General features: G+C 42.3%; 1 protein-coding gene across 1 annotated transcript in view; it reads left to right on the forward strand.

Moving 5' to 3' along the window:
- Positions 1-23,606, forward strand: part of LOC139385594 (glutamate receptor ionotropic, kainate 4-like) — a 211,543-nt gene that overhangs the window by 114,724 nt on the left and 73,213 nt on the right. Inside the window, exon 6 of the mRNA XM_071130794.1 lies at positions 3,159-3,212. Coding sequence (XP_070986895.1) covers positions 3,159-3,212 — 54 coding nt within the window. The remainder of the gene's footprint in view (positions 1-3,158; positions 3,213-23,606) is intronic.

Consider the following 23,606-nt stretch of genomic DNA (forward strand, 5'->3'; position numbering starts at 1 on the left):
CACATTCATCTGTACAAACAATAGTACGCACGTATAAACACCATGGGACCAAGCAGCCGTCATACCACTCAGGAAGGAGACGCCTTCTGTCTCCTAAAGATTAACGTACTTTGGTGCGAAAAGTGCAAATCAATCCCAGAACAACAGCAAAGGACCTTGTGAAGATGCTGGAGGAAACGGGTACAAAAGTATCTATATCCACAGAGTCCTGTATCGACATAACCTGAAAGGCCGCTCAGCAAGGAAGAAGCCACTGCTCCAAAACCGCCATAAAAAAGCCAGACTACGGTTTGCAACTGCACATGGGGACAAAGATCATACTTTTTGGAGAAATGTCCTCTGGTCTGATGAAAGAAAAATAGAACTGTTTGACCATAATGACCATTGTTATGTTTGGAGGAAAAAGGGGGAGGCTTAATTGCCAAAAAACACCATCCCAACCGTGAAGCACGGGGGTGGCAGCATCATGTTGTGGAGGTGCTTTGCTGCAGGAGGGACTGGTGCACTTCACAAAATAGATGGCATCATAAGGGAGGAAGATTATGTGGATATATTGAATCAACATCTCAAGACATCAGTTAGGAAGTGAAAGCTTGGTCGCAAATGGGTCTTCCAAATGGACAATGACCCCGAGCATACTTCCAAAGTTGTGGCAAAATGGCTTAAGGACAACAAAGTAAAGGTATTGGAGTGGCCATCACAAAGCCCTGACCTCAATCATAAAGAAAATTTGTGGGCAGAACTGAAAAAGTGTGTGCGAGCAAAGAGGCCTACAAACCTGACTCGGTTATACCAGCTCCGTGGGAGCTTGTGGAAGGCTACCCGAAATGTTTGCCCCAAGTTAAACAATGTAAAGGCAATGCCACCAAGTACTAATTGAGTGTATGTAAACTCCTGACACACTGGGAATGGGATGAAATAAATAAAAGCTGAAATAAATCATTCTCTCTACTATTATTCTGACATTTCGCATTCTTACAATAAAGTGGTGATCCTAACTGACCTAAGACAGGGAATTTTTACAAGGATTAAATGTCAGGAACTGTGAAAAGCTGAGTTTAAATGTATTTGGCTAAGGTGTATGTAAACTTCCGACTTCAACTGTATATACTGTATATATATGTGTATGCATTTATGTATGTGTATGTATGTATATGTACTGTATGTATGTTACATACACATACAGTACATATATGCAAACACATATAAATACATACATATACACCTACAAAATATACACTTACATATATATAAATACATATACATACATATATGTACATATCTTTAAAAATATATTTCCTTTATTACCCTCCAACCCTACCACCCCTCCCCAAATTGGAGCAAACTAGTCTCATTGTTACTACAGATTATAAATTGAAAATATTTGTTGTTGTTGCTAAAAGTATTGTTATGTTATTGATCGATTGACTATGACTTTTCATATCACCCAGTAGTGCTATCTGCAGAGTTAGCTCAGGTAAATATTGCAATTGTTCAGCCATTCCTGGACCTGTGACCAAAAACCTGCAACGTATATGGACAGTACCAAAACAAATTATCTAATGATTCTGTCGGGGAACACATTGTTTGGGATTATTCCGCCACAAACATCTACCTTTTCGAATCATATTGGTTTTTGCTGTAAGGCCTCTTTGGATAAATACATTTTTATGCCAGAAGAACCTGTGGCTCTTGGGAACGGGAGTTTGTACCCCTGAGGTAGAGGTAGAGAATCCAACAAGGTCTCACAGTCTCACATCAGAATTAGACGTTCACCCATGTTTCTGAAACGTACAATTTTTAAGTTGTTCCAAATGCCAATTTTAGAAGTCTTCGGGTTAAGTTTCCAGTAGGCATTAACTCCAAATTCTTAAATTAAGAGATAAGGTTTGGGATAGGATGAAAATGAAAACAAAACAACTTTCTATCACCGGATTTGAACTTGCAACCTTTGGAATAAAACGCCCATCCACCATCACCTTCCACATCTCCCAACGTCCTCAGACATGGATGGACGTTGAATATTGACTTGTATCATGGGTGACCTGGCTGAGAGAATCGTCTAGGTGAAATGTGTGTGGGTGGTTGAACAGAGACATACTGTAGCTTCCATCGAATGAGATCCAGGAGTCAACAAGTCAAACCTTTATTGAACAGTTTTCCCTTGATATACTGTACTAAATGAAATATGTTTTTTTATATATTTTTTTATGTATCTCAGATGTATGTCAGACTAAGTCAGACTGGGCTGATTGGAAAACCCGTTTTTAAAAAGCTTTGCATTGCACCATTATTCCACAGTTCACATTGGAGTCAACAAGTTTGGTGGAACAGTTTATACCAAAATAAATATACTCAAAGAAGCTCAACTGTAGAAAGTTCACTGTGTCCTTCACAACCAGTGCTTGCTGCTGAGGCTTTGATTTAATCAAATCCTAATGTATTGAGCAGCATACTAAAATATTGTATTACTAATTGCTCCAAAGAGAGCCCGTCATTAGATAAGAATATGTCATGTCTTATCAAGATGTGGGCGGATTTGATCTGCCGCTGTGTAATCGAGCAGGAGACTGCAGAGTATCTGATCTCTCTCTCTCTCTCTCTCTCTCTCTCTCTCTCTCTCTCTCTCTCTCTCTCTCTCTTTTCTTTCTTTCTTTCTATATATATATACTGTGTATATATATATAGAAAATATTAAGAACACCTTATCTTTCCATAACGTAGACTGACTAGGTGATTCCAGGTGAAAACTATGATCCCTAAATTGAGCCACTTCAATCGGTGTAGAAAAGGGGAGGAGACATGTTAAAGAAGGATCTTTAAGCCTTGAGACAATTGGGACATGGATTGTGTATGTGCGCCATTTAGAGGGTGGATGGGCAAGAAAAAATATTTAAGTGCATTTGAAAGGGCCATGGAACTGTAATGCTGCTGGGATTTTCACGCTCAACAGTTTCCCGTGTGTATCAAGAATGGCCCACCACCCTGTGGAATGCATTCAACACCTTGTAGAGTCCATGCCCTGGCGAATCGAGGCTGTTCTGGGAGCTAAAGGGGGTCCTAATGTTTTGTACACTCAGTGTATATCTCCTTCTCAATATATATACCTATTTTTCTCCTTATCTCTTTCCCCCCCCCCCTCTCTCTCTTTCTTCCAGGCGTCGGAGCTGGGCATGCTTTCCGTCTACTACACCTACATCTTCACCTCGCTGGTAAGGAGATGGAGCCTGCTGCTGCTACTCGCTAATGGAAATTGATGATGTTGGTAACACTTTGCACTAATGGTCCTGTAGAGATGATTCATATCGGCCTGATTGATGACTCATTAATGTCCTGCTGGAGCCCATGTTTTCCTCTCACCCAGTTGCTCGGATCCCCATGTCTTTTTGTGCCACTGGGTGCTAGGGGGCAAGAGAGGGGGGATCATCGTGGAGAGTGATGACCCACGCCCTCCATTTCCTAAAGAGAGAGAGCGATTGCTCAACAAAGCATCATACAGCACCATCCCCACAGGAAGAAGAGACCACTCGTTATTTATGTAATTTTCTTTCAACGTTCAGTTAATCACCACTTTCCGAGCCTCGTCCCCAACGTCGCAGTATTCCCTCGAAATGACACACACACACACGCATTGCTCGGCTAATCCTCCTCAACAAATGGCAACTTTTGATTATGCCTATTTTCAACATGTAAAGAATACTGTTCGCTATACTTCCAAGTTATCAGGGCAGGGAGTCAGATCACTTTCTACTGCTCCGAAACAGAGGAGTGTATTGTGGAGGGTCTTTCTTCGGCAGGTAGAGGGAGTAATTACACATTCCGTTCATGTTGAGGGTGGGGAGAATGGGTGAGTCCAGGTAGTCCCTCCCTATTTCAGTCAGTTTTCTTCCAGTTGGTTCCTAATAAACACGACCCTGGTGTGTAACATAGGTGTCAGTGCACCGTGCCTGTGATGGCAGGCAGAATGCCTGTGGGGCACTGTAAGAAATTAAATTCCGTGTCCCCGATAGTGCAGCAGCCCAATTTGTGTTTCGGCTGGGGGAGTAGACATTTGTCATTTGTCACTAGCTGTCAGATGTCGTGATAGGACAATTTTGTGATCAGCCGCTCCAGAGGATGAGCGATAGTCACTGTTCACATCCTCTGTGTTATATCTCTCTATATGCAGTATCGTCTGTCTCTCTTTCTCTGTCTGTCTGTCTCTGTCTCTGTCTCTGTCTCTCTCTCTCTCTCTCTCTCTCGCTCTCTCTCTGTCTGTCTGTCTCTCTCTCTCTCTCTCTCTGTCTGTCTGTCTCTCACTCTCTCTCTTTCTCTCTCTCTCTCTCTCTCTCGCATCCCTGACTGTCACCTCCACCTGCATTGATCTGTCTGGGAAGCTGGAATATATTTAAATTGGAATGTGTGCTAGGTAATCCAGAGATTTTAACAGATACAGTGGGCCTCGTTTGGATGCAACACATTTGTAAGTGTAATTACTGAAGCTGTGAATAGTTTTTCATTAATTGACCACGGTATTCAAAAAGTAACATTATATCGTAGGTATGATCAAATCCTGGAATGCCGTCATCCAAATTTTTACTTGAACTTGATCGTAATCCACACTTTAGATGTATCTGTTGCACTAACAATTAGACTACATGTATTCCTAATTGAAAAGTAATAGAGTACTGAAAATAGCACAATGGGCAATCTCTGTCTGAATAATCTGCTACATACAGTACCAGTCAAAAGTTTGGACACACCTACTCATTCAATGGTTTTTCTTTATTTGTACTATTTTCTACATTGTAGAATAATAGTGAAGAAATCAAAACTATGAAATAACACATGGAATCATGTAGTAACCCAATTTGTTTTTAACAAATCCAAATATATTTTATATTTGAGATTGCTGAAAATAGCCACCCCTTTGCCTTGATGACAGCTTTGCACACTCTTGGCATTCTCTCAACCAGCTTCAGGGGTAGTTACCTGGAATACATTTCAATTAACAGGTGTGCCTTGTTAAAAGTACATTTGTGGAATTTCTTTCCTTCTTAATGTGTTTGAGCCAATCAGTTGTGTTGTGACAAGGTATGGGTGGTATACAGAAGATAGCCCAATTTGGTAAAAGACCAAGTCCATATTATGGAAAGAACAGCTCAAATAAGCAAAGAGAGATGACAGTGCATCATTATTTTAAGACATAAAGGTCAGTCAATCCGAAAATGTCAAGAACTTTGAAAGTTTCTTCAGGTGCAGTCGCAAAAACCATCAAGCGTTATGATGAAACTGGCTCTCATGAGGACCACCACAGGAATGGAAGACCCAGAGTTACCTCTGCAGAGGAGATTGCGTGAATTAGGCCTTCATGGTCGAATTGCTGCAAAGAAACCCCTACTAAAGGACACCAATAAGAATAAGAGACTTGCTTGGGCCAAGAAACACGAGCATTGGACATTAGACTGGTGTAAATCTGTCCTTTGGTCTGATGAGTCAAAATTTGAGATTGCTGTTTCCAACCGCCGTGTCTTTGTGAGACACAGAATAGGTGAACAGATGATCTCAGCATGTGTGGTTCCCACCGTGAAGCATGGAGGCGGAGGTGTGATGGTGTGGGGGTGCTTTGCTGGTGACTCTGTAAGTGATTTATTTATAATTCAAGGCACACTTAACCAGCATGGCTACCACAGCATTCTGCAGCGATACGCCATCCCATCTGGTTTGCGCTTAGTGGGACTATCATATGTTTTTTAACAGGACTATGACCCAATACACCTCCAGGCAGTGTAAGGGCTATTTGACCAATAAGGAAAGTATTGGAGTGCTGCATCAGATGACCTGGCCTCCACAATCCATTGACCTCAACCCAATTGAGATGGTTTGGGATGAGTTGGACCACAGAGTGATGTGGGATCTTGTTCTAGACTATTGGAAAAGCATTCCAGGTGAAGCTGGTTGAGAGAATGCGTTTGCAAAGGGTGGCTTATTTTAACAATATAAAATGTGAAATATATTTAGATTTGTTTAACACTTTTTTGGGTTACTACATGATTCCATATGTGTTATTTCACAGTTTGGATGTTTTCACTATTATTGTACAATGTAGAAAATAGTAGCAATAAATAAAAACCCTTAAATGAGTAGGTGTGTCCAAACTTTTGACTGGTACTGTACATACAGTGCATTCGGAAAGTACTATTTTTCCACATTTTGTTCTTTTTTATTTTATTGAACCTTTATTTAACTAGGCAAGTCAGTTAAGAACAAATTATTATTTACAATGACAGCCTACACCAGACAAATGGCACTGGGCCAATTGTTCGCTGCCCTATGGGACTCCCAATCACGGCCGGTTGTGATACACCCTGGATTCGAACCAGGGTGTCTGTAGTGATGCCTCGAGCACTGAGATGCAGTGACTTAGACCGCTGCACCACTCGGGAACCCAATTTGAATCTAAAATGGATTAAATAGTTTTTTTCCATTGACAATCTACACATTATATTTATAATGACAAAGCAAAAACAGGTATTTAGAAATGTTTGCTAATTAAAAAAATATCATATTTACATAAGTATACAGACCATTTACTCAGTACTTTGTTGAAGCACCTTTGGCAGTGATAATAGCCTTAAGTCTTCTTGGGAATGACACTACATGCTTGGCACACCTGTATAAAAGACCAAGTCCATATTATGGAAAGAACAGCTCAAATAAGCAAAGAGAAACGACAGTTCATCATTACTTTAAGACGTGAAAGTCAGTCAATCTTGAAAATGTCAAGAACTTTTAAAGTTTCCTCAAGTGCAGTCGCAAAAACCATCAAACGCTATGATGAAACTGACTCTATACATATGCATATATGAATCAGCTCCTTACAGTTAAATGGAGTTCAGTTGGCTAGTTTTAATGGTAAGTGAACAGAGAACAGCTGTACTTGTCTCTAATTGCCCAATGTGGTTTCCTGGCATGAAATGCCATCCATGGGAGCTATAGAGGGATGGTTGCTCTGTGATTTGTGCTTGCAATAACTCCGAGATCATCTCGTTAAAGCCTCGCGGCGGTCGCTGACGGTTAACCTGGGAAGTGACTCTTTGTATTGTCTGATTCGTCTCCAAGCACAACGCTGAGACGTAGAGATACGGCTTTCAGGAGAGAGATACAGATTAGGTTTAATGTACATGCACAGTGCTCACGTTCATTGCCAATATGTGACCTCAGATGATGACTCATTTTATTTGTCCCGTTAGAATGTGTTTTTGTTGACATTGCGCATCGAAATGCCAATGTGAGGTGAGGGGGAATCATCAGCCAACACATTGTACAATTCAAAAATGTTCATTAATCTCGGTTTAAATATTAAGAGCAACCATGCAGAACATGAATCAACCATCGATGATGTCACACAGCCAACACGTTTATAGTTCTAGCAATGATCATTTTCATTCACTTCAACTCATTCGCATTTATAATCTTAAAGAGGATCATGCCGAATGTTTATCTATGTAACACAGTAGGCGTGTAACCTTCCCGTGAGCCTGTGTGTAGAGTACCAGAATATGAGACATAATACCCATAAAACCTAGCAGTCAAACAGGGAAATGGTTCCAATTGTTTTTCCATCTTTCATTTTTCCAATAGGGGATTAAAAAAACAAACACTTAAAATAAGGGCTATGTTTTGTGTAGGCTTACCCTGGATTGACGTTTTGATAACCGTGTAAATCTCTCTAGGACAAGTTGACTTTTATCAATATATTTGCTAATTAGCTGCTAATGTGGCTATCATAAAGAACTACAAATACCATCATGATCTGGATGAGACTGTTGAATCGAGGCAAAGGTTAAAAAAAATCACTGGATTAACTATATATACAGTACCAGTCAAAAGTTTGGACACACCTACTCATTCCAGGGTTTTTCTTTATTTGTACTATTTTCTATATTGTAGAATAATAGTGAAGACATCAGAACTATGAAATAACACGTATGGAATCATCATTTGAAATTCTTCAAAGTAGCCACCCTTTGTCTCGATGACAGCTTGCACACTCTTGGCATTTTCAAAACAAGCTTCTTGAGGTAGTCCCCTGGAATGCATTTAAATTAAACAGATGTGCCTTGTTAAAAGTTATTTTGTGGAATTTCTTTCCTTCATAATGCGTTTGAGCCAATCAGTTGTGTTGTGATAAGATAGGGCAGGTATACAGAAGATAGCCCTATTTGGTAAAATACCAAGTCCGTATTTTGGCAAGAACAGCTGAAATAAGCAAAGAGAAACGACAATTACTTTTAGACATGAAGGTTAGTCAATCTGGAAAGTTTCTTAAAGTGCAGTCGCAAAAACCATCAAGTGCTATGATGAAACTGTCTCTCATGAGGACCATAACAGGAAAGGATGACCCAGAGTTACCTCTGCTTCATTAGAGTTAACTGCACCTCAGATTGCAGCCCAAATAAATGCTTCACAGAGTTCAAGTAACAGACACATTTCAACAACTGTTCAGAGGAGATTGCGTGAATCAGGCCTTCATGGCCGAATTGCTTCCAAGAAACATCTACTAAAGGACACCAATAAGGAGAATAGACTTGCTTGGGCCAAGAAACATGAGCAATGGACATTAGACCGGTCCAAATTTGATATTTTTTTGTTCAACCGCCGTGTCTTTGTGAGACACAGAGTTGGTGAATGGATGATCTTCGCATGTGTGGTTTCCACCGTGAAGCATGGAGGAGGAGGTGTGATGGTGTGGGGTGCTTTGCTGGTGACACGGTCTGTGACTTATTTAGAATGCAAGGCACACTTAACCAGCATGGCTACCACAGCATTCTTCAGTGATACCATCTGGTTTGCGCTCAGTGGGATTATAATTTGTTTTTAACAGGACAATGACCCAAAACACACTCTTACAGGCTGTATACGGGCTATTTGACCAAGAAGTAGAGTGATGGAGTGCTACACAGATGACCTGGCCTCCACAATCACCTGACCTCAACCCAATTGAGATGGTTTGGGGTGAGTCGGACCGCAGAGTGAAGGAAAAGCAGCCAACAAGTGCTCAACATATATGGGAACTCCTTCAAGACGGTTGGAAAAGCATTTCTCATGAAGCCGTTTGAGGGAATGCCAAGAGTGTGCAAAGCTCTCGTCAAGGCAAAGTGTGGCTACTTTGAAGAAACTCAAATCTAAAATATAGTTTGATTGTTGAACACTTTTTTGGTTACGACATGATTCATAGTTTCATAGTTTTGATGTCTTCACTATTATTCTACAATGTAGAAAATAGTACAAAATAAAGAAAAACCCTTGAATGAGTAGGTGTGTTCAAACTTTTGACTGGTGCTGTATATATATATATATATATATATATATATATATATATATATATATTAATCTAATGTTGTAATGAATAAATTGGCAACATTTCTTTAAATGGACAATTTTGTGAACTGTCTTGGACAAGTTTTAAATTGACACAATACCTGTTAGCAAAGGTGTCAGCTAGAGGTGACATGTCGGATCTTGCAGGAATTTGTCGTTTTTCATGATGTCTGCTTTGATGCTAATTAGCATTTTAGAATCTGAGAGTAAATAGAGCCGAATATATTGATAAAACTCACCTTGTCTGAGAGAAATGTACATGTTTATCAAAACATCACGCCAGGGTAAGCCTACACAAAACACAGCCATTTATTTTAAGTGTTTCTAAAATCCCCTATGGGAAACGTGAATGGTGGAAAAACGATTGGAACCATTTTGTGGGTGTTATAACACCTCCACTGTGCTATTCCCATCAGGTATCATCCCGGCTCCCACTGCTTTACCCAGCTTGCTCCTCTCCTCCTCTGACATCCCCATACATCTGCAGCCGGAGAGCTATTCCTCTGCATTGGTGATTTTTGCAAGTAAATCTTGGTGGGGCAAAAAATAAAAAGAAGAAAGTGGGATACATGCCAGCAAAGCCACTACACAACATAACACTAAACAATACATGAATTGCGCTATAACGTTGACAAATGGTGCCCACAAACTGTTACGGCCTACATAAAGCTGTCACAATAGCAGAGTCCCAACACCTTACCACTGCTACACCTGGCTATCAGTGGAGCCTTGTCTGGCAGCGAAACAGTTCATTCAGCCTCATTTCCTGCCTTTTAAAAAATCATAGCTGATATGGCTAACTTGCTTAAACAAAAGTGATTTCTACTGACAATTGAGATGTACAAACTTTGGCATAAGGGGACAACAAGCAGATAAGACGCAATCCGTAATTTCGATTAAGACATTGAGTGAGCTAGAATGGACATAGTCGGTTTTGAGGGTGCCTATCACGGATTGTAGCATCTCCACAGTCAGTGTTTCCGTGGGGCCGGCATTAGCTGCATCCGGTGGCGGGGGTGAATCAGGAAAAGGCGTGGGCTTGCTGCGGCCTGTTCTTGCAGACTCCGTTTCTGGCCGGGTAGACGGCATTACAAACTTACATTTCTCAAACTTGATCTGAATTGTTTATGGGTCTCTTCAGATGCCTGGCCAAACAGAAATATATAAAATTTTGCAAGGTTAAATATATAAATTTGGTCACTAACTCAGGAGCAATAGGGAAACGTGTTCTACATCCTTGGCTTCCAACAGCGCCCCGGATGGACTATTTTTTCAGCACTTTTGACATGTACAGCGACAGAATTCATAACATGGGCCGTTCCTACAGTGCTCTCTCTGTACACCAAGTCAGAACCGTAGGATAAAAAGGGGGAAACTAAGCAGACAATGAAAGCTCTTACAATATTAGATGATTACATTTCTCTAAAACAGGTTATAGGCTACATGTGCACCACCAAGTCAGAACAGTAGACAAAATTAAGATGGGGAAAATATACCAAATTATTAGGGTGAGGCACATGGGCTACTTAACATCTAACTACTTACACTTAGTATTACTTTCTTAGCATATTACATAATTTATGCAGCAGCATACAAGACATTTTGTGCTCACTTGAACAGGAAGGTGGCACTGCGGTCCTTTGTGGGCGAATTTTGTCATCAAACTTTGTCATCAAACTTTGTCATCAAAGTCTGGCATTCTCTGGATTTATGGTGCTTTCAAGACAACTGGGAACTCTGAAAAAATTATGTTGAATCATGATGACGTCAGTGTTCTTCAGGTCGTAGCTCTAGAAAGTGGCCCGAGTTCCGGATTTACAATTCCAAGTTGGATGACTGTTCAAAACGCATTTTCCCAGTAGGAGCTAGTTTTTCCAGAGTTACCAGTTGTCTTGAACTCACTGAAGTTAGATTTCCCTGTTCTGAGTTAACAGTTGTTTTGAGCACGGCTCAAATCATGCTTCATTGACAGCATGGCCAATGTTGATTGTTTATCATTTTAAACTTGGAAACGAGAACGTTAATCCCAGACTTGGGACCACACAGCCACTCCACTGAATAACAGGCTATTGATTGCTTTGCAATGCTTGCAGTTAGCCATTATGTCTCTTCATATGACAAGGATTAAAAATGATTTGCCAGTAGATTGTCGACTTGATTCATAATGATGACCGCTAGCTAAGACTTTGAAAGTATGATGTTGACATCAGTCCAATCAAAGTGCTCAATGAACTTGAGCCTTCTTGGATGGGCACTTCTAATGTGCTGTAACTCTATGGCAGCAACCAAGGGGCTTGAATATTTTGATCTCTACCCTTAGACTCGGAAGTGAGTGATGGAACACTGAGGCAAACACGGCGCAACTAGAGAACATTACCAACATCTACACTCCGTAATTTCCGTTGGCTGCCCCACCACCACAGAAAGCACTGAGCTAGGCTGAAACACCTGCATTTTAGAGCTGCCTTACTCAACAAAGCAAAAAAAAAGACCATGTTTGTATGCGGCTTTATTAACTCAATGATTTAAAAAATAAATAAAAAATGTAACATTGTTTGCAAACTGATATGTGGCACATATTAACGCCAAAATAACATGCAAAACAGGCACGCTGAAAATGTGGGGCTCGATGAACGACGGGTTGCCACAAGCCCTCTGACACACTGTGACAAACGACCTGCCACGCCATTTGCGTGCCTAATTTGTTTCCTCAAATCATCTCCAGATATGGCTCATAAAAAAAGGGGGGCACTCGGCAAATGACTTCTAAACAGGATTCTGGTGTAATATTTATCTTGGTGTTTGTTTTGCTTTGTTTGTCTCGGGTGTTTGTTTCCAAAGTGCAGTCATTCAGAGATGCGAAGCAGGCTGATTGATTAAGGAGTGCGCTGGAAGGAGATTGCAGCCATTCCTCTTCTTCTTCCTTCTGTCTGTCACGGCCGTGATGTTTTAGAGAATTACAGATGAGCCCCTCGTAGGACAATGGAACATAACTTACAGCCTTATTGAGAGAAACCCAATGAGCAGCATCGTCTTGTCCAACATCATATTCGTCTGTGTCATTGTGTGTGTGTGTGTGTGTGTGTGTGTGTGTGTGTGTGTGTGTGTGTGTGTGTGTGTGTGTGTGTGTGTGTGTGTGTGTGTGTGTGTGTGTGTGTGTGTGGGGGGGGGGGGGTTAAGTACCTCAATCCCCAACTGGTTGCAAATTAACTCATTAACAGCCTCTTTTTTTAGTGTGTGCGTGTGTGGGCATATGAGTGTGCGTGTGTGTGTGCACGTGCACATATGTGTGTGTGTGCGTGGACATACGCAGGGTCGTTGAAAGCCAGGGTCATTGAGTGGCAGTGCTGTGAGTAGCAGCAAATTCTGTAGAAATGAAAAAGGGCAGCTAAAACTGTGGGAGAGGGATCCATGTCCACTCAAATAACATCAACCTGAGTTTTCTACATTGACTCTTAACATTTTCCTCCACGGGGTCACTTATTGAGAGAGGCTTAGGTAAGGTTATAGGAAAGGAGCCATGGACAAGGTTAATCCAGTGGAATCTGTTCAGTCAGTAGACATGATGCTCACACACATCACACACACACACACACACACACACACACACACACACACACACACACACACACACACACACTTTTACCATCCCTCCCTCGTTCTCTTTTAGTAACTTCTTGGTGTATATGTGTACACTGAGTGTACAAAGCATTAGGAACACTTTCCTATTGACTTGCACCCCCTTTTGCCTCGAGAACAGTCTCAATTCATCGGGGCATAGACTACAAGGTGTCGAAAGCGTTCCACAGGTATGCTGGTCCATGTTGACTCCAATGTTGCCCTCAGTTGTGTCAAGTTGGCTGGATGTCCTTTGGGTGGTGGACCATTCTTGATACACACAGGAAACTGTTGAGTGTTTGAAAAACCCAGCAGCGTTGCAGTTCTCGACACACTCAAACCGGTGTACCTGGCACCTACCTATACCCTGTTAAAGGCACTTCAATCTTTTGTCTGGCCCATTCACCCTCTAAATGGCACACATACACTATCCATGTCTCAATTGTCTCGAGGCTTAAAAATCATTCTTTAACCTGTCTCCTCCCCTTCATCTACACTGGCTGAAGTGGATTTAACAAGTGACATCAATAAGGGATCATAGCTTTCATCTGGATTCCCCTGATCAGTCATGGACATTTGTACTTTCAGTCAGTGTATAGATTTTTTCACTTAATGACAGGCCAGTCGATGAGGTATTACTGTCCCCGGGGCGAGGGAGATGGATGAGGGAGAATGATCATCAATGAGCAATCATTATGGGTAATACACTTGAATGTATGCCACCCAGGGGAGAGCGATGAATTCTTTCACTGTGAATTCCTTCATTAACACATCAGCCCAGATAGCCAGCTTTTTATGAGCCGGACCATGTGTTCCCTCGCAACATTCATTTCCCTTTCCTGCCTCCAAAGGAAAGGGGCCCCGCTGTCCGGAAAGTAATGAATAATCAAGAAACAATAATTTCAGTTAACGATGCAGTCGGAATTAGTCTGGCAAGGTCGCGGAGACAGGAATTGCAGACAGGCTGCATTAATGAGCACCTATCTCTGCTATTTGCGGTTTACAAGCCATTGTCTACTTAGCGTTAGCTGACAACGGTTTGAGCCTTAATGTAAATTTGGCACTGTCATCCAAAATAAGTGGCTTTGAGTAGCTGAATAGGAGGAGAGTCGCAGCATTTTGAGCAGCTCTCCCCTTGCAGTTTTTTTTTCATAGCCTATACAACGGCAGAACCTGATAGAGCTTTGTCGCCTATATGTAGAGAGAATCGTCTATATTCACTTGGAAAACTCGCCCCTCTTCCCTCCCGCTTCGGATCCCACCAGAGTAGTGTGCGTGTGCATCAGAGTGATTATTTTTTGTTGCCCTCCCATCCAAACTCATCGGCGGGATGGGAATAAATCACATCCGGTAATGCACAGCGCCTCGTATTCCGTCAGCAAGATGCCTAATGTCATTTGAAGGTTAGGCGAGCAGAAGATCACTTCACTTTGAGGCCCCAGCGCACATGACTTGGTTGACATATTATGGCCGTCACCTGGCGGGGGCCATTTTCCTCCTGTTTGATTAGTTCTTCATGTTTCATTTCCTCGCCACACACCCATGATCTCTCCTGTCTATGCCGTCCTTTTCATGCATCTACACTTGAGGAAGAGCTCCCGGTGTCTCTCGCTGTCACACACACACATGCACAAACACACACAGAGGAGGGAGATAGCAGGGTGGCCTTGCAGCCTGCTTAGCTACCACTGCTGGGAAAAAATGAATAATATAACAGCCAGTGGCATAATGCAATGACTCAATGTACACACACATGTGCACATGCAGAAACACACACACACCACTCTCTGTCTCTCACGCAGGAACGGACACACGAACACAAACAAACACACACTCTTCCTATCTTCCCCTCTAATGCACACACATAGTTTGAACAAATACAAGCTTGGTGGTCTTTAAAATCTATACTGTCCATAGCGGTTTGAAGAGTCGGTATTGATTATTACAGTTATATATTATATAAAAATAACACTGGTGAAACTAAACTTCTTCTTCACGGAAATTGTCTGAGAAGTTGCAACATAAATTGCGCAGCATATTCTAATTTGACTCATCCCCTCTATTTGAAATATTACTGTATTTGCTCACAGCACAGTGTGTTTGCGAGAGGAAAATGTCGCCCGTAGAGCAATTCTCTGACACCAGCTTGACTGAATGGTGGATTACAAAACAAAAAAAAACACAACTCCCCATGTCTCTGTTGTCTCTCTGACTACACGCCATTTACGACTCCCAAACCTCGCCATTCAAAATGCTTTAAAAGTCATTCCACTGTGACACCCAAAATGATTAGGGATTTAATGATTTCCTGGCAAACAGATTATGTCAAGTTCATATTTCCTTGTTTAGACACTGAGTTTGAGAATCAATCAACTGAGTAATAGAAAAGGTAAAAGGCTACGTGGAAAGGTGACAACAGAGAGTGGAGCCTCTCTTCCCCCTCGTCAGAATATAAAGTATGTCATTATTTTGCCCTATGTTAATGCTGGCATGATGTGTTCACTTAAGCATTGCTTCCTTGTACTCGAGGGGGAAGATTACTCTGCATTGTTGCCAGTGCAGATAAATTCCAGCAAGGGGGCAAAATGCATTTATGGGGAGATGTGACAGACAGATACAAATGTTTTTCTTAAATTGAGACAAACCATTTAGCGCCTAACTTTACTGCCTCCCGTCAAACTTTGTAGTTTATGCCTGACGTCAGGTAGACTATAGATTACTGTGTCTCCCTCTTTGCAGCTCCATTTCTCTCTCTCTGTGCAAATGTCATCATGGCTCAGTTTTAGCAATTGAATTGCCTGCTAAATCATCCCATTCCCCCTATCAGAGGCATTTACTTTATGCCCTTAACATACAGTTATGGTCTGACCGTAATTCTCCATGTACAGTATCAGTCAAAAGTTTGGACACACCTACTCATTCAAGGGTTTTCCTTTATTTTTACTATTTTTCTACATTGTAGAATAATAGTGAAGGCATCAAAACTATGAAATAACACATATGGAATCATGTAGTAAGCAAAGTATTTTATTATATTTTATGTGTGAGATTCCTCAAAGTACCCACTCTTTGCCTTGATGACAGCTTTGCACACTCTTGGCATTCTCTCAAACAGCTTCATGCGGAATGCTTTTCCAACCGTCTTGAAGGAGTTCCCACATATGCTGAGCACTTGTTCGCAGCTTTTCCTTCACTCTGCTGTCCAACTCATCCCAAACCATCTCAATTGGGTTGAGGTCGGGTGATTGTGGAGGCCAGGTCATCTGATGCAGCACTCCATCACTCTCCTTGGTCAAATAGCTTTTACACAGCCTGGAGGTGTGTTGGGTCATTGTCCTGTTGAAAAGCAAATGATAGTCCCACTAAGCGCAAACTAGATGGGTTGGCGTATCACAGCAAAATGTTGTGGTAGCCATGCTGGTTAAGTGTGCCTTGAATTCTAAATACCACCGACAGTGACTCATCAGACCAAAGGACATACATATTTCCACAGGTCCAATGTCCATTTCTCATGTTTCTTGGCCAAAGTAAGTCTCTTCTTCTTATTGGTGACCTTTAGTAGTGGTTTCTTTGCAGCAATTTGACCATCAAGGCCTGATTCACACAGTCTCCTATGAACAGTTGATGTGTCTGTTACTTGAACTCTGTGAAGCATTTATTTGGGTGCAGTTAACTCTAATGAACTCTAGGTAACTGGGTCTTCCTTTCCTGCGACTGTCCTTATGAGAGCCAGTTTCATCATAGTGCTTGATGGTTTTTGTGATTGGACTTGAAGAAACTTTCCACGGTTCTTGAAATTTTACACGATTGACTGACCTTCATGTCTTAAAGTAAGGATGGACTGTCATTTCTCTTTGCTTATTTGAACTTTTCTTGCCATAATATGGACTTGGTCTTTTACAAATTAGGGCTATCTTCTGTATACCACCCCTACCTTCTCACAACACAGCTGATTGGCTCAAACACATAAATTAACTTTTAACAAGGCACACCTGTTAATTGAAATGCATTCCAGGTGAATACCTCATGAAGCTGGTTGAGAGAATGCCAAGAGTGTGCAAAGCTGTCGTCAAGGCAAAGGGTGGCTACTTTGAAGAATCTCAAATATATTTCGATTTGTTGAACACTTTTTTGGTTACTACATGATTCCATGTGTTATTTCATAGTTTTGATGTCTTCACTATTATTCTACAATATAGAAAATAGTAAAAATAAAGAAAAACCCTGTCCAAACGTTTGACTGGTACTGCATAAGGCCTGTAAATACCCTTAGAGCAGGCATGGGAAACTCCAGTCCTCTAGGGTGTCACACTTTTGCTCCAGCTGACTCCAAAAATCAACTAATCATGAAATTGCCATTAGTTTAATCAGCTCCATCTCCTGAGAGTGCACGCGCGTGTGCCTGCATGCGTGTTTATTCACTTATCCAAATGGTGTGTGTCTGTGCGTGGGTGGTTAAGTGCCTGCATGTGTGTGTGTTCACTTATTCAAATAAGCTGATTGTCACATTCAGTATTGAAAACTTTTGAAAAACTGGAAAACTTTTTACTTCTTTGTTTTCTTTTACTTTGTAAATCAAACTCTCTCTAAATCAGCGGTGGCCATTGTTGCGCGACCCTTCTTCCCATATTTCATGCTCTTTGAAATGGAGTCTCTTTATTCAATAGTCTTTCTTATGCCGAGCGCTAGCTACGCTATGTGTTCTAGCTACTTCAGCATTTACTTCAAATCAAATCAAATTGTATTGGTCACATACACATGGTTAGCAGATGTTATTGCGAGTTTAGTGAAATGCTTGTGCTTCCAGTTCTGACAGTTCAGCAATAACTAACAAGTAATCTAACAATTCCTCAACAACTACCTAATACACACAAATCTAAAGGGATGGAATAAGAATATATACATATAAATATATGGATGAGCAATGACTGAGCAGCATAGGCAAGATGCAATAGATGGTATTAAATACAGTATATACATATGAGTAATGCAAGATACAGTATGTAAACATTATTAAAGTGCCATTCTTTAAGTGACAAGTGATCCATTGATTAAAGTGGCCAATGATTTCAATTCTGTATGTAGGCAGCAGCCTCTCTGTGTTAGTGATGTCTGATGGCCTTGAGATAGAAGCACATTTTTCAGTCTCTCTTTCCCTGCTTTGATGCACCTGTACTGACCTCACCTTCTGGATGGTAGTGGGGTGAACAGGCAGTGGCTCGGGTGTTTGTTGTAATTGATTATCTTTTTGGCCTTCCTGTGACATTGGGTGCTGTAGGTGTCTTGGAGGGCAGGTAGTTTGCCCCCGGTGATGCGTTGTGCAGACCGCACTACCCTCTGGAGAGCCTTGCCGATATGGGCGGTGCAGTTGCCGTACCAGGCGGTGATACACCACGACAGGATGCTCTCAATTGTGCATCTGTACAAGTTTGTGAGGGTTTCAGGTGACGAGCCACATTCCTACAGCCTCCTGAGGTTGAAGAAGCGCTGTTGTGCCTTCTTCACCACACTGTCTGTGTGGGTGGACCATTTCAGTTTGTCAGTGATGTGTAAGCCGAGGAACTTAAAAACTTTCCACCTTCTCCACTGCTGTCTCGTCAATGTGGATAGGGGGATGTTCCCTCTGCTGTTTCCTGAAGTCCAAGATCATCCCCTTTGTTTTGTTGATGTTGAGTGAGAGGTTGTTTTCCTAACACCACACTCCGAGTGCCCTCACCTCCTCCCTGTAGGCTGTCTCGTCGTTGTTGGTAACCTACTACTGTTGTGTCGTCGGCAAACTTGATGATTGAGTTGGAAGCGTGCATGGCCACGCAGACATGGGTGAACAGGGAGTAAAGGAGGGGGCTGATCACTCACCCTTGTGGGGACCCAGTGTTGATTCCCAGTCACATTTCCATGGTTAAATGCGGTGGTTCGCGCTTTCATTTTTGCGCGAATGCTTTCATCTATCCACAGTTTCTGGTTAGGGTAGGTTTTAATAGTCACTGTAGGTACAACATATCCTATGCACTTCCTTATAAACTCACTCACTGGCAATGTGAACATGTCTAGGTCTGTATTGGATCTAGCTCAAATCAAAAGGTGTGTGTGTTTTTGTTGTCTGAGGAGAGATGGGAGTGAGAGCAGAAGACACATTTTTTTTCAAATGGACAAATAAAGTTGTATTGTATCGTATCGTACAGTCAATCCAAGATGGCGTAGCAGTGCAGACGTGCTTTGTTGTCCTCTCGTTTACTTTTTGTATTTTTTGTATTTTTCGTATATATTCCAATTTATTTTTCAATCTTATTTTCAATGTTTTAATTAAATATACCTTCCGGTAACCCTCCCCACTCAATGTGACTCAGATCCACAATTTTTTTAGACCCTATAGCCAAAACTTTCATCACTCCACTGTACCCGCACCCCACCATACCCCTGTCTGCACATTATGCCCTGAATCTATTCTACCACGCCCAGAAATCTGCTCCTTTTATTCTCTGTCCCCAACGCACTAGACAACCAGTTTTGCTTGCCTTTAGCCGTACCCTCATCCTACTCCTCTGTTCCTCGGGTGATGTGGGGGCTAACCCAGTGCCTGCGTGTCCCCAGGCACTCTCATTTGTTGACTTCTGTAATCGAAAAAGCCTTGGTTTCATGCATGTTAACATCAGAAACCTCCTCCCGAAGTTTGTTTTACTCACTGCTTTAACACACTCCGTCAACCCTGATGTCCTTGCCGTGTCTGCTTCCTGGCTTAGGAAGGCCACCAAAAATTCTGAGATTTCCATACCCAACTACAACATTTTCCGTCAAGATAGAACTGCCAAAGGGGGAGTAGTTACAATCGACTGCAGAGATAGCCTGCAAAGTTCTGTCATACTTTCCAGGTCTATGCCCAAACAGTTCGAGTTTCTAATTTAAAAAATGAATCTCTCCAGAAATACGTCTCTCACTGTTTCCGCCTGTTATAGACCCCCCTCAGCTCCCAGCTGTGCCCTGGACACCATATGTGAATTGATTGCCCCCTATCTATCTTCAGAGTTCGTTCTGTTAGGTGACCTAAACTGGGATATGCTTAACACCCCCGCAGTCCTACAATCTAAGCTAGATGCCCTCAATCTCACACAAATTATCAAGGAAACCACCAGGTACAACCCTAAATCCATAAACATGGGAACCCACATAGATATTATCCTGACCAACTTGCCCTCCAAATACACCTCTGCTCTTTTCAATCAGGATCTCAGCGATCACTGCCTCATTGCCTGCATCCGCTATGGGTCCGCGGTCAAACGACCACCCCTCATCACTGTCAAACGCTCCCTAAAACACTTCTGCGAGCAGGCCTTTCTAATCGACCTGGCCCAGGTATCCTGGAAGGATATTGACCTCATCCCGTCAGTCGAGGATGCCTGGTTGTTCTTTAAAAGTAATTTCCTCACCATCTTTAATAAGCATGCCCCTTTCAAAAAATGTTGAACTAAGAACAGATATAACCCTTGGTTCACTCCAGACCTGACTGCCCTTGACCAGCACAAAAACATCCTGTTGCGGACTGGAATAGCATCGAATACTCCACGCGATATGCAACTGTTCAGGGAAGTCAGGAACCAATACACACAACCAGTCAGGAAAGCAAAGGCTAGCTTTTTCAAAAAGAAATTTGCATCCTGTAGCTCTAACTCCAAAAAGTTTTGGGACACTGTAAAGTCCATGGAGAACAAGAGCACCTCCTCCCAACTGCCCACTGCACTGAGGCTAGGTGACATGGTCACCACCGATAAATCCATGATAATTGAACACTTCAATAAGCATTTCTCTACGGGTGGCCATGCTTTCCTCCTGGCTACCCCAACCCCGGCCAACTCCTCGCAGCTACTTGCCCGAGCCTCCCCAGCTTCTCCTTCACCCAAATCCAGATCGCAGATGTTCTGAAAGAGCTGCAAAACCTGGACCCCTACAAATCAGCTGGGCTAGACAATCTGGACCCTCTCTTTCTAAAATTATCCGCCACCATTGTTGCAACCCCTATTACCAGTCTGTTCAACCTCTCTTTTGTTTCGTCCGAGATCCCTAAAGAAAGCTGCCAAGGTCATCCCCCTCTTCAAAGGGGATGACACTCTAGACCCAAACTGTTACAGACCTATATCCATCCTGCCCTGCCTTTCTTAAGTCTTTGAAAGCCAAGTTAATAAACAGATCACTGACCGAGCTGGTCACGGGTGCACCTCAGCCACGCTCAAGGTACTAAACGATATCATAACCGCCATCGATAAAAGACAGTACTGTGCAGCCGTCTTCATCTACCTGGCCAAGGCTTTTGACTTTGTCAATCACCGTATTCTTATCGGCAGACTCAATAACCTTGGTTTCTCAAATGACTGCCTCGCCTGGTTCACCAACTACTTTGCAGACAGAGTTCAATGTGTAAAAATGGAGGGCCTGTTGTCCGGACCTCTGGCAGTCTCTATGAGGGTACCACAGGGTTCAATTCTCGGGCCGACTCTTTTCTCTGTATATATCAACGATGACGCTCTTGCTGCGGGTGATTCCCTGATCCACCTCTACGCAGACGACACCATTCTGTATTCATCTGGCCTTTCTTTGGACACTGTGTTAACTAACCTCCAAACGAGCTTCAATGCCATACAACACTCCTTCTGTGGCCTCCAACTGCTCTCAAACGCTAGCAAAATCAAATGCATGCTTTTAAGCCGTTTGCTGCCCGCACCCGCCCGACTAGCATCACTACTCTGGACAGTTCTGAGCTAGAATGGACAACTACAAATACCTAGGTGTCTGGCTAGACTGTAAACTCTCCTTCCAGACTCATATCAAACATCTCCAATCCAAAATCAAATCTAGAATCGGCTTTCTATTCCGCAACAAAGCCTCCTTCACTCACGCCGCCAAACTTACCCTATTAAAACTGACTATCCTACCGATCCTCGACTTCGGCGATATCATCTACAAAATAGCTTCCAATACTACTCAGCAAATTGGATAAAGTCTATCACAGTGCCATCTGTTTTGTTACCAAAGCTCCTTATACCACCCACCACTGCGACCTGTATGCTCTAGTCGGCTGACCCACTGGCTCCAGGTCATCTATAAGTTTATGCTAGACTATAAGTCTATGCCTTATCTCAGCTCACTGGTCATGACAACAGCACCCACCCGCGCTCCAGCAGGTATATCTCACTGGTCATCCCCAAAGCCAACACCTCCTTTGGCCGCCTTTCCTTCCAGTTCTCTGCTGCCAGTGACTGGAACAAATTGCAAAGATCGCTGAAGCTGTAGACTTACATTTCCCTCACTATCTTATCTGAGCAGCTAACCGATCGCTACACCTGTACATAGTTAATCTGTAAATAGCCCACCCAATCTACCTACCTCATCCCCATATTGTTTTTTTCCCTTTGCTTCTCATTTGCACACCAGTATCACTACTTACAAATCATCATCTGCTCATCAATCACCCCAGTGTTAATCTGCTAAATTGTAATTACTTTGCTACTATGGCCTATTTATTGCCTCACCTCCTCATGCCATTTGCACACACTGTATATAGACTTTATTTTTTTTCTATTGTGTTATTGACTGTACGCTTGTTTATTCCATGTGTAACTCTGCGTTGTTTCTGTCACACTGCTTTGCTTTATCTTGACCAGGTTGCAGTTGTAAATGAGAACTTGTTCTCAACTAGCCTACCTGGTTAAATAAAGGTGAAATAAAATTCAATTAAAAGAAAATCGTATCAGTTTCATATCACAACTCAGGCTAAGACCCAGATGCAGACACAGGAGGCGGGCAGGGTCAGGACTGGGAAGACTAACAAAAACAAAAACTAGAGCACAGGAAACATGGGAACACGCTGGTAGGACTTGACGGGACAAGACGAGCTTGCAACAGACAAACAGAAAGTGCAGGCATAAATACACAGGGGATCATGAGGGGAGATGGGAGACACTTGGTGGGGGATGGAGACAAGCACTAAGACAGGTGAAACAAATCAGGGTGTGACATTTCATCTGAAACAGTTGAATACCTGGCATCAGCAGCAGACATTTCCTTGGCCTGGGTGAAATAACCTTCTCTCTTCAATATTCATCAGCCTGTCTTGTCCAGACTGTAGGTGATAAAGTTCTGCGGGGCTCGGTCCAGAGTATCAGGGGAGTCAATTGGCCTCCAGAGATCGATAGCAAGCGCTCAGGGCTCACCGAAATGAGAGTTTAGCTCCCCTCTCATTTCCATCGGCTGTGTGAGATAAACCCTGCTGTCTTGTCTCGTCTGAGACCAACTCACAGGCTATGAGGCTCATCTCTGACATACCACGAGATGAGATGACCCCATGCAAACTTTAACGTGAACCCACTGCCGCAAAAGTGCAAGATTTGTCATCCATTTATCAGTGTTCCTTACCTCAGAGCCCTTCATACAGAGAGCAGCATGAATTTGTAATTGAAGTGAAATAGTTCCTTTTTAATAGTATTTCTCAAGTGTGACATCATTGGGTTTTCTATTTCCTTGTTCTACCTTGATTAGAGAGAGAATGGAGATAGTGTAAAAATTGCCGTTCATATTCTCAGCATATGCTGTACTCTGTGAAATTCGTGGCCTTGTCCACTACTAGATTATTCAGG

The sequence above is a fragment of the Oncorhynchus clarkii genome, chromosome 27, assembly GCF_045791955.1.
Source record: "Oncorhynchus clarkii lewisi isolate Uvic-CL-2024 chromosome 27, UVic_Ocla_1.0, whole genome shotgun sequence".
In the NCBI taxonomy this organism is placed as follows: Eukaryota; Metazoa; Chordata; class Actinopteri; order Salmoniformes; family Salmonidae; genus Oncorhynchus; species Oncorhynchus clarkii.